Below are 13,097 nucleotides of genomic sequence, written 5' to 3'. Positions count from 1 at the left end.
TCAAAGACATGACTCCAGCTAGATCTACCCTCAAAGTCAGGAAGACAAACCTGCTGGTCATGAAGGGTATCCACGATTCTGTATTGGTTCACCTCCTGGTACTCTGGGACACATGGCCGCTAGGGCCTTTGATTCTCATCTGAAATAGTATTACCCTCCTGAGTCTTCAGATTTCATCCTGCCATTGTTTTATCTGAATCTCAAAACTAATTCATGAGAGTGTTTGCTATGCAACACTTATGCTTGACCATCACAGAGGCCACATAAAGGAGCATTAGGTAGACCAGTGATTCTCAGTCCCGATTGCCCATTAGAGTGCCCTGAGAACATCCTTCAAGTTTCAGTGTCTGACACACTAACTCTAAAATTTTTAAATACTTTAGCATGTGTCGTACAAACAGAAAAAAGAAAAATCAGGTGTAGAATAATTTGAAGATATTAATCGAAATGAAGTATCACTCCATGCCATAGAGGGCAGGATTCCGAGTGAAACCCAGTCTACCATTGTGGTTGTTGTTAAGTGCCGTCGAGTCTTTTCCTGTATAGGATTTCTGAGGAACGGCTTAGTGACTTTGAACAGCCAACCTTGCAATTCAAACCGACGTTGCTGTGGTCTAGTGCTTAATCTACAGTACCACACCAGGACCCTATTAAATAAGTAAAAATGTCCTTCACCAGTCATTCCTTGGAAACTCTATACAGATGGCTATGAGTCTGAACCAACTCAATGGCACTTACTTGCTCCTAGCACTCAATATGTTTGTTTGAATTGACTTTAACAAAATAAGTGCTACCTTATACTTCTGGTGTGGTGCTGTAGGATCAGCACTGGCCTGTGAATCACAAGGTCAGCAGTTCAAACCCACCAGTTTCTCCTCAGAAACCCTACACAGGGTTGCTATGAGTCAGAACCGTATCAATGACACTTAACAACAACAACAAAATTATACTCAGTTAGTGAAAATAACTTCTTTTTGGAATGAGATTTGACTTTGATACTTTCATCATGTAGAAACCCTTTTTCCACACATCACATTTCTTAAAGCCCTTTTCAAATCCTTGTTCCTGAGGCTGTAGATGAAAGGGTTCAGCATGGGGGTCACCACTGTGTACATCATGGTAGCTACTGTGTCTGTTTCAGATGAGTGAGATGAAGGGTTGAAATACACAGCAATGATGGTGCCATAGAAGAGGGAAACCACAGCCAGGTGGGAGCCACAGGTGGAGAAGGCTTTCCATTTTCCCTGTGTGGATGGGACTCTCAGGACAGCACAGGTGATGCAAATGTAGGAAACCAGGATGCAAGAAAATGGGGTGATCACAATGAGGGACCCCTCAGTAAAAATCATCATGTCATTGAGGTGTGTGTCAGAGCAGGAGAGCTTCAGGAGAGCAGATACATCACAGAAGAAGTGGGGGATCCTGTTATCTGCACAGAATGAGAGTCGAACCATCAGCAGAGTATGTAGAAGTGCATTCAGAATGCCAGTGACCCAAGGCCCAATGACTAACAGGGCACAGAGTTGAGGGGTCATCTTTGTTGTGTAGTGTAAGGGGTGACATACAGCGACAAAACGGTCATAAGCCATCACAGCTAGGAGGAAATTGTCCATGTCCGCAAACACAGTGAAAAAATACATCTGAGTGAGACACTCAGGAAAGGAAATGGACTGACTTCTAAGTATGTGATTGGCCAGCATCTTGGGGACAGTAGTAGAAGAGAAGCAGACATCCACAAAGGACAAATTGCTGAGGAAGAAGTACATGGGGGTGTGCAGGTGGGAGTCAGTGCTGGTGGCCAGGATGATGAGCAGGTTTCCCAGGACTGTGACCAGGTACATGCTCAGGAAGAGCCCAAAGAGGAGCTGCTGCTGCTGCTGGGGCTGCCTGGAGAACCACAGGAGAAGGAACTCAGAGACACTCGACTGGTTTGCCCCACTCATGGTTCCAGTTACAGATGCAGAGCAGAAATCTAGGAACTGAAGGTTTAGACCGTACAAGTCAGGCTTCAGCCATGGTCTTATTTTCTTTTTTATCAGAGTTGATCAGTTAGAATCTCCCTCAGATCCTACATTCCTTCTGGCTCCCCATCAAACATGATGCTGATCCCACTTGACTCATCTTTTTGATGTTTATAAAACCTAACTTAAAGCACACACAGACATATACTCACTTATCTCTATGGTTGTGTATATTCCTTTAACCTTTCCTAGTAATTTCTTCATGCCTCAGTTCCTCATAAAATGACCAAGGAAACCAGCTGACTATTACAGGGTTGATCTCAAGATCTAGCTTATGGATTCAGAATTCCTGTTTTTGCTCCCTAGAACTGCAAGATTTAATAGCAGAAGTTCCTAAGAGAACTTCATGTCTTAATAAGAAAATATCAAAAAATCTACTTTGTTGTAATCTTACCTGGGAGAGGTGGTTTCTGTAGCTATTGTGTGTTCTTCACCTCAGTATGACTGCCCAGTGTTTCTCTCTATGGTGTGAACTGGAAAGTCTTGGAAGGATGGTAAATTTCTGAGTAAATGAGAAGTTGGGGTTCATGGTCTTAGCTCTCTGTGCAGAAAAGCTGTTTGGGGGTATCACAGAGCAGGCATTTATGGGAGTCTCCATGACCATTGGGGCCAGATTCCCTGAGAGCCTCATTAAAAACAAGAATAATAATTGTCCCAAGTATATTTTGGCCCCTTTGGACTAAACACTGATGACAGAGATTATTCTATAACTCTTAAGTCAGATCTTGTAGATAAAACCATTTTCATGGAGTCCAGTCCCAAACACAATCCCCAGGAACAAAAAATCTAATCACTTTGCTTTTGTATGCTTATGAATAGTGACTTGGAAATTCAGTTCATGAATAACATTCTTATCTCAAAAACTAGGTTATTGCTGTGTTGTTTATATAACCTGGTTCTGATTTCTCCTTCATGTCTTATCATTTGCATAGACCTGAAAGTTCTGTTTGTGGCCACTTTAAAGGTTGTTCTTAATCATTTAAAGCATATAGTCTGAAGGATAATACTTTGTTATTGGGAGAGGGGCGAAGATGACAAGACATCAGGAAGAGCATAGCATGTCATGACTGAGGAGTTTCAGGGTCTGGAGTCTACCACTGGCCAGTCAAATTGTCACATAATGTGATGATCTGTGTGGTGCTGTGATTTAGAAAGCTATGCCACTGGTACTTTAAATATCAGTAGGGCAACCCACAGTCAACAACTTTTAGCAAACCTCCCAGACTAAGACAAATTCAGAAATAGGGGAGGCAAACAAATTCTGAATACTTAACCACTGAAAACTTAATGAATAGTATCAGGATATCATCTTCCAGAAGATGAGGCCCTCAGGTTAGAAGACACTTAAAATACGACTCAGGAAGAACTGCCTCCTCAAAGAAGTGAGGCCTAAAAGACATGGAAGGAGAAACACTTTATGGATTTTCATGTGCTGATGGGGCAAAATTCACACTGAGAAGAAATAGCTGCAAGCATTCATTAATAAGTGGAACATGAAATGCCCAAAATATGAATCAAGGAAAATTGGAAGTTGTCAATGGAACGCATAAAGATTTATATCCTAGGCATCAGTGAACTGAAATGGATTGTGATTGGCCATTTTGAATCAGACAATCATACGACTTACTATGCCAGGAACAACAAATTGAAGAATAGCATCGCATTCCTCAGGAAAAAGAACATTTCAAGCTCTGTCTTCAAGTACAATGCTGTTTGTGATAGGATAACATCCATATGCCTACAAGGATGACCAGGTAATAGTCAAATTTTCACACACCCACTAAAGCTAATAATGATAAGATGAAGAATTCTACTAACTTCTTCAATCTGAAATTGATCAAACATAAAATCAAGATACATTGATAACTACTAGTATCTGGAATGCCAAAAATGTAAACAAAGAAGAAGAACCAGCAGTTGGAAAATAAGGCTTTGGAGATATAAACAATGTTGGGGACAACATAACAGAATTTTGTAAGACCAATAACTTATCCTGAGTTCTGGGGTGGTGCTATAGGATAAGCTAACCACAAGGTCAGTGATTCAAACCCACCAGCCACTCATTGAAACCCTATACAGGGTCTCAATGAGCTGTAGCCAACTATATGTCATTAACAACAACAATGACTTATTTATTGGAAAAAACCATTTTTTCATCAACATAAACAGCAACTGTAGAAATGGTCCTGCCAGATGAAATACAAAGGAATCAAAATGACTACATCTGTGATAAGAAAATATCAAAAAGCTCAGTGTCATCAACCAAAACAAGGCCAAGACCCGGACCATCAATTGCTCATATGCAAGTTCAGATTGAAGGTTAAGAAAATTTAAACAAGTCCACAAGAGCCTAAATAGGACCTTGAGTATATTCAACCTTAGTTTGGAGATCATCTGAAGAACTGATGTGATGCATTAGACACAAATTACTGAAGACCAGAAGAGTTATGGGATAACATGAAGAAAGTCACCCATAACAAAAGCAAAAAGTAATTTAAAAGAAAGAAACAACCAGAATGGATATCAGAAGATACTCTGAAAGTTGCTCTTGAGCATAGGGAAGCTAAACCAAATGGAAGAAATGATGAAGTAAAAAAGTTGAACAGACCATTTCAAAGGGCAGGTAAAGAAGACAAAGTCAGTTATTATAATGAAATGTTCAAAGATACGGAGTTAAACTATCAAAAGGAAAGAATATGCTCACAGTTTCTCAATTTGAAATAACTGAAGAAAAACTTTAAGCCTCAACTTGCAATATTGAAGGATTCTTTGGGTAAAAGAGAATCTTGTGGACATGTGGTCAGGCGGAACCTATCTCTAGAGAAGGACATCATGCTTTGTAAAGGGAGAGTCAGTGAAAAAGTGGAAAACCCCAAATGAGATGGATTGATGCAGTGGCTACAACAATGAGCTCAAACATAACAGCATTGTGAAGATGACACAGGACAGGACAGTCCTTCATTCTTTATGCATATTGTTGTTGTTGTTAAGTCCCATTGAGCCAGTTTCAACTCTTAGCCACCTTGTATAGGGTTCCCAAGGAGTGGTGGATTTGAATTGCTGACCTTGTGGTTAGCAATCCAGAGCTTATCGTACATCAACACGCCAGCACTCTTCTGTGCATAGGTTGCTATAAGTTGAACTGACTTGACAGCACCTAACATCAACAACAATGTAGGCAAAATATGGAATGTCACAGAAGGCATCAAAAGAAGTTGAAAGGAATACACAAATTCACAAGAAAAGGTCAATGCTCAACATTTCAATGTGGCAGTTAAGTAATGATATTGAAGAAGGCCAATCTGCTCAGAAGTCTTTGGGGAACAACAGGTCTCCAGCAAGAGATGGAATACACATGGAAATGCTTTAACAAACTGATGCAGCACTTAGGCTCTCACTCGTCTTTGCCCAAACATGTGCAACACAGTTATCTGGACAACCAACTAGAAGTGCTCCACATACGTTCCCATTCCAAAGAGAGGTTACCCAACTACAGACAGAAATAATGGTCCAATAGCATTGATATCATAAACAAGGGTTTCTAAAGATAATTCAAAAACAGTTGCAGCAGTCCATCAACAGGTAACTGCCAGAATTTCAAGTGGAAATAGGACCGACTTTATTGACTGTAAAAGACATCGAACTACGTGGATCATAGCAAACTATAGATGACATTTTCAAGAATGATTATTACAGATAGTCTGGGAACTTCTGGTTGGGGCTACAGCCGCCAGAAACCAGGTAGGGTACGCTTGGGTGAGAAGGGAGGGGGATCTCATGAAAGAAGCGCTTATAGAAAAACTCCAGAGCTCCGGATCTACCATAAGATCCAGGACGTCAGTTTCCCACACACGCAAGTGAAAAAAATCACAATATTAAGGAAAATACAGATGACTTAGGAATCTGGAGACTGGTCTCCCTCGGAGAATACCCCACCGCAGCAGCGTTTAGAGGGCGGGGCTAAAGCCAGCTGGGCTCAGAAAGCGATGCTTTCAGCACACACGGGAAAAAAAAAAAAGACATGGGAAACTACACATTTCTTCCTCTCTCTCTCTCCCTGTCCCAACTTCATTTCTCAGCCCGGACATCACACAGGACAGTTGTCCCACTATACAGAAAGAGGGAGCTTGGAGGCGACTTATGACGTCACCCGTGAACCCACGGATACAAAAATTCTCCAGCTGAACCTCTGGCGTCAGTGCAGCTTGGAATAGGTTCCGACCACAAGTGACCTGTGCAGGGTTCTTAGGTTGTGGGTCTGAGCAAAGGTGGGGCTCCTCGCCTTTCTCCCAGGTAGCAGCTTGGAATTTCCAGCTATTGTCCTTGCAATCCGCAGCTGTTGCGCTGTCCAAGCTCCCTGCGCAGGACCAATTCAAAGCAATCTGTAAAATCTCAGCATAACAGGACTGAACCATCCTGAGATTTCTGATGAGCACGCGCAGATAACTAACTGATCTTCAGAGTCAAAAATAGTGGACGATCTTTCTCCTATTAACTCCCCAATATCTACCTGCACACTCCTATGGTAGTGACTAGAGGAGGGGCCTGAGAGAGTGGTCACCACCATCCCCTGCTGGAGGCTTCTAATTGCACACACACATAGTGTAGCGTGACACAGTCGACTTCATTTCTGCTCCAAAGTGGAGATTTTTGTCTATGCATTTATATTACTTCTGCTTTTGGTCCTTTTGATCACACATCTTTCCTGGTGGTGGGAGCTTTTTCTCCTTATATTGCCCTAAGAAGAGGCAGCAATCATGGCCATATGGCCAAACTATAAGCATATCCCATAATACTCCACCACTGAGACAAGACCCAACAACACCCGTTAAGCATTACATGTGATAAGGGAAGCCTATCTCCTGATCATATTCACCAGAAGACGCCCAGTAATCAAATAACAAACGTTCAAGCGTTCACTTAAACTTAAAAAATAGTAACAGCAAAAAATAATGACTGTGACAAAAAAGGAGCAACAAGGCTTAGTGAAACATGTCCAAAAATAGAAGAGAGTAGCTGATGCAAATGAGCTGGAGACAGACAAAGGCTTTATAGAGGAGGAAGAGCAGGTTTTGGATATGTCTGAGAGGGAATTCAGAAGAATGGTATGGAAACAGATTCAAATGCTCCAAAAAGGGGTGGAGGAAAACAAGGAAGAAGTAAGGAAAGTACTACAGGAGCAATCAAATAAGATTGATACAGCATTGGAAACAATTCAAAACCCGCAAAAAGATGTCCAGATAATCAATAATAAGATATCAGAAATGGACAATGCGCTGAAAGGGGAAAGGAGCAGATTAGAAGAGATGGAAGCCAGAACTAGCAATCTGGAAGTCAATTCTCTCAATACTGCCAAGATAGAAGAGCAAGCATATAAAAGGATTTTTAAAAATCTGAAGAGAGTCTAAGATTCATTCTGGATAACATGAAAAGTAATAATGTAAGAATTATTGGCATTCCAGAACAGGAAGAATCAGAGAAGTCCACAGAGCAGATAGTTGAAGAGCTTCTGGAAGAAAATTTCCCTAACATCTTGAAAGATGAGAAGATAAACATTCAAGAAGCTGAACATACCCCAGGAAGGATAGACCCCCAAAACAAGTCTCCAAGACATATAATAATCAAGCTTTCCAAAATCAAAGACAAGGAAAGAATACTAAAAGCAGCCAGGGAGAAGAGAAATGTCACTTATAAAGGCAAGCAAATTAGATTAAGCTCTGACTATTCAGAATAAACCATGCATACAAGAAGGCAATGGGGAGACATATACAAAACCCTACAAGAAAAAAACTGTCAACCAAGCAAAACTATCAATCAAAATTGGTGCAATCAAAACATTCCAGGATAAATAGAATCTGAGAGATTTTATCAAAACCAACCCAGCACTTCAAAACATCCTAGAGAGTTCTGTGAACTGAAAACCATTAAGAACAGACAACAAACAGAGACTGACAGGTGTGGCAATACCACCTGGAGCTCAGTCAACAGATAACAGAGTCCAGAGCAGAACAAGACTACAGCAACAAACTCAAAGGAGTTGGGAGGTCAACTGAAGACCAAAAATATATCAATGTCAAAGAAGGGACAAACGTAGCAACAGAGACCCAGGTGGTGAGGATGCCAGGTAAATTTCAGGATACAATGGATTATCTTAAATGCAGATAAAAGTTAGTAGACTATAAGGTAAGCCCAAAGAAAGCTAATACATCACAACTTATCATAAAACTGAATTCCCAAGCATAACAAGCGAACATGAAAACTAAGAAGAAACAGACAAAAAATAGCACAAAAAACACAAACCCAACACAAGAAGGAATGCAGAACAAAAGAACAAACAGCACCACCAAAAAAAGTAACATAATGGCAGCAATTAATTCATGCTTATCAATAATTACATTGAATGTCAATAGATTGAAGGCACCAGTGAAAAGACAGAGTGGCAGAATGGATAAGAAAAGAAGAACCATCAATATGCTGCCTGCAAGAGACACACCTTACACACAAAGGCAAAACCAGACTGAAAGTTAAAGGATGGAAAAAATTTTACCAAGTTAACAGCAACAATAAACAAGCATGAGTGGCAATACAAATCTCTGACAAAGTAAACTTTAAGATAAAAACCAGCATAAGAGACCAAGAAGGACACTATCTCATGATCAAAGGGTCAATTGAGCAAGGCAACATAACCATAATAAATATATATGCTCCCAATGAAAGAGCACCAAGATACATGAAGCAAACCTTATTAGAATTGAAGAAATAGATAAAATCTCCCACTATAAATGTAGATTTAACACACCACTCTTGAAAAGGGACAGAGCAACCAGAAAGAAACTCGACAAAGCTACAGAGGAACGAAGCAACACAATCAATCAACCTCACCTCATAGATGTATACAGAGCATTCAATCCAACAACAACCCAATACACATTCTTCTCCAGTGCGCATGGAACATTTTCCAGAATTGACCATGTGTTAGGTCACAAAGCAAGCCTTCATAAATTTACAAGCATCAAAATTCTACAGAGCATCTTCTCAGACCACATTGCTATAAAACTAGAAATCAACAATAAGAAGACCAAGGCAATAAAGTCGAATACATGGAAAATGAACGACACCTTGCTGAAAACCGACTGGGTAAAAGAAGAAATTAAATGTGAATTCGCAAATTTCCTAGAAACAAATGAGAATGAAAACAAAGCATACCAAAATCTTTGGGACACGGCGAAAGCAGTACTGAGAGGACAATTTATTGCAATAAATGCGCACATCCAAAAAGAAGAAAGAACCAAAATCAACACATTAACACAGCATCTTCAACAATTAGAAGCAGACCATCAGTGGGAACCTACAGTCACCAAAAGAAAGGAAATAATAAAGATAAGAGCAGAAATAAATGGGATGGAAAACCGATAAACTATAGAAAGAATCAACAGGACAAGAAGCTGGTTCTTTGAAAGGATTAATAAAATTGACAAACCATTGGCAAAACTAACTAAAGAAAAGAGGGAGAGGACACAAATCACATTACAAACCACATGGGTGAAGTCACAACAGAACAAAATGAAATCAAAAGGATAACAGAATATTATGAAGAGCTGTACTCCAACAAATTAGAAAACTTAGATGAGATGGATATATTTCTAGAAAAACACGGCCTACCTAAACTTACTCAGAATGAAGTAGAAAACTTGAACAAACCCTTAACAAAAGAAGAAATTGATTAGGTCATCAAAAAACTTCCAACCAACAAAATCCTAGGCCCAGATGGCTTCACGGGTGAGTTCTACCAAGCATTCAAAGAAGAATTCTCATCAATTCTACTCAAATTATTCTAAGACAAAGAAGAGGATGGAAATCTCCCTAATACTTTTTATGAAGCAAGCATAACCCTCATACCAAAACCAGGGAAGGACATCACTAAAAAAGAAAACTATAGACCAATATCTCTCATGAATATAGACGCAAAAATTCTCAACAAAATCCTAGCCAAAAAAATCCAACAGCACATCAAAAAAATGATACATCATGACCAAGTGGGTTTCATAAACGGGATGCAAGGATGGTTCAGCATTAGAAAAAAACAATCAACGTAATCCATCATATAAATAAGAAAAAGGAAAAGAACCACAGGATCATAACGATTGATGCAGAAAAGGCATTTGACAAAATCCAACATCCATTCCTGATAAAAACACTCAACAAAGTAGGAATTGAAGGGAAATTCCTCAACATAATCAAGAGCATATATACGACACAAGAGCTTACATCACTCTCAATGTAGAAAAACTGAAAGTCTTCCCCTGTGAACAGAAACCGGACAAGGATGCCCTTTATCACCACTCCTATTCAATATTGTGTTAGAAGTTTTAGCTAGAGATATACTGCATGATAGAGAAATTAAAGGCATCCGAATTGACAAACTCTCCTTATTTGCAGACGATATGATCCTATACATAGAAAACCCCAAAGATTCAGTAAAAAAAAAACTACTACTCCTCATTGGAAGATTCAGCAAAGTGGCAGGGTATAAGATCAACATACAAAAATCAGTTGGATTGGAGAACAAACAAGATGGCGGATCGGGTGGACGTACACTAAGGAGCTCTGCCAGCAACAACAAAGAATACAGGAGCAAGCAGGCTCAGAGGATGGTCCCAGAACTCTGAACCACGTATAAAGGAATATTTAGAAGGTTGGAAGGCTTACAGCTTGGGGAGTTTGTGGCAGAAGCAAGAAATCCATTGCTTTCTGGTTCGGGATGCTCAGCTGCTCCAGCAGCCTCCATCTTGTGTGGGCCAAACAGGGGAAGGATTGGAGCGGCCACAGACGCCTGACAGAGCCGTGGAGATAGAGGAGTGGACTTTTTTTTTTTTTTTGGTATCTGTTTGTTGGTCCCTTGCTGTCTGCGTACCTCCATTCTGGTGACTATAGGGGTGCCTGAGCTAGTGGACACCCCAGCACCAACCTCGGAGGGTTCTACTACGCATGCACACAGATCTCCTTGAAATTTAAAGAGACAGTTTCCACTTAAAACCAAATGGTCACAGCCATCCCTGAACTGTTTATAACTACAAAAAGGCCTGAATGGGGATTGTGGAGAGGGACAAGCAGACAAAAATGGAAATAGGCTGAAAATTATATCCTAAGTTACATCACAACAACCAACAGTGGCATCTTGAAATTTATTAAGAAGAAGAATAAAAAGGGAAGCCCATTTCCTGATCACATCTACCTGGAGGCAATCAGAAAGCATAAAAAAATACCAAAATACATACCCATCTAAGTATTGGGGCCACAGATAACCCCTGAATATACCCAAAAAACAGAGGCAGATGACCATATCTGCTCATGTCCAAAAATGAGATAAAGTGACTGAGGCAAATGAGCTGGAAGTGGACCTATACTCCATACTGGAAGATAAGCAGGCTTTGGAGAAGGCCAGAGAACGAATTCAGAAAAATGATTATAAAATGTATCAAAACACAATACAATGGAGTTGAGAAAAATAAGGAAGAAGTCAGAAAAGTGCTACAGGAACAATCAAATAAGATAGATACAGCATTTGGATACAATTCAAAACCTACAGAAAGAGGTCCAAACGATTAATAGAATATCAGAAATAGACAATACCCTGAAAGGGCAAAGGAGTAGAAACCTGAGTCAGAACCAACGCAACATTACTGCAAAGTTTCTCAACTTTTGAAAAACTCTATTCTTAAATGTCTCTGTATAGTTGTCATAGATAGCAAGTTTAAAACTTGCTTTTATTTAATTCCTTATGAGTTTTTGTCCTTCCAAAGTGTGTAACTTTTACCTTTGCAATAGCAAAATGTTACATTTTAAAGCTACTCAAATTAAACTTAAAACAATATTCATCCATCCCTTCTTTTCCTTTTTTGTCACAGTAGGACAATTACTGCTTTTGGTCCTGGAACACTGCCAGCAAGGGGAGACCCAAGCTGCGTTTGGATCTGGAGTGTCTCGTAATATGTGTGAAGCCTTCTGGAGGGGAAAAAAGTGAGAGGCAAATAATTATAGTACAGTGTGCAATCAACCCAAGAAATAAAACTGTGAGTTCCAGAAGAGAGAGCTAGGGAGGCTTCATAGAAGAGGAGGAGATGACCTTTGACTTGGTCCGCGAAGGTGTGGGATGAGGAGTAAGCTGCAAACCTGAAGGAAACAAAGGCAGTTTCTGGGGAAAGGAAGTAACAAATCTTTATTTGCCTGATTTCAAAGACATGACTCCAGCTAGATCTACCCTCAAAGTCAGGAAGACAAACCTGCTGGTCATGAAGGGTATCCACGATTCTGTATTGGTTCACCTCTTGGTGCTCTGGGACACATGCCCACTCGGGCCTTTGATTCTCATCTGAAATAGTATTACTCACCTGAGTCCTCAGATTTCATTCTGTCATTGTTTTATCTGAATCTCAAAACTAATTCATAAGTGTGTTTGCAACGCAACACTTACGCTTGACCATCACAGAGGCCACATAAAGGAGCATTAGGTAGACCAGTGATTCTCAGTCCTGACTGCCCATTAGAGTGCCCTGAGAATGTCCTTAAAGTTTCAGTGTCTGATTCACTAACTCTAAAATTTAAAAATACTTTAGCATGTGTCTTACAAACAGAAAACCTAAGAGAGAAAAATCAGGTGTAGAATAATTTGCAAGATATTATTATATGATAATCTCACTCCATGCCACAGAGGGCAGGATTACAAATGAAACTCATTCTATTGTTTTTGTTTAGTCGGTTCCTGTATAGGGTTTCCAAAGAACAGTTGGTTAGTTTGAACTGCCGACCTTGTGATTCAAACCGATGTTGCTGTGGTCTAGTGCTTATCCTACAGCACCACACCAGGACTCCTATTAAATAAGTAAAAATGTCCTTCACCAGCTGTTCCTTGGAAACCTTACATGGGGTGGCTATGAATCCAAACAGACTCAACTGTACTTAACAACAACATGTGCTCCTAGCAATATGGTTGTTTGAATTGACTTTAACTAAATAATTGCTACCTTATACTTCTGGTGTGGTGCTGTAGGATCCGCATTGATGTGTAAATCACAA

At 40.0% G+C, this 13,097-nt stretch overlaps 1 protein-coding gene across 1 annotated transcript; it reads right to left on the bottom strand.

Annotated features, from left to right (window-relative positions):
* Positions 1-1,004: 1,004 nt before the first annotated feature.
* On the bottom strand, positions 1,005-1,943 carry LOC102824421 (olfactory receptor 1F1-like). Its single transcript, XM_006873990.1, has one exon. The coding sequence runs from the start codon at positions 1,941-1,943 to the stop codon at positions 1,005-1,007; it is 939 nt and encodes a 312-aa protein (XP_006874052.1).
* Positions 1,944-13,097: the final 11,154 nt, after the last annotated feature.

This window comes from Chrysochloris asiatica, unplaced genomic scaffold (genome assembly GCF_000296735.1).
Source record: "Chrysochloris asiatica unplaced genomic scaffold, ChrAsi1.0 scaffold00257, whole genome shotgun sequence".
In the NCBI taxonomy this organism is placed as follows: domain Eukaryota; kingdom Metazoa; phylum Chordata; class Mammalia; order Afrosoricida; family Chrysochloridae; genus Chrysochloris; species Chrysochloris asiatica.
Note: the sequence above shows the minus strand (reverse complement) of the source record. Positions and strands in the feature narration are given on the sequence as shown.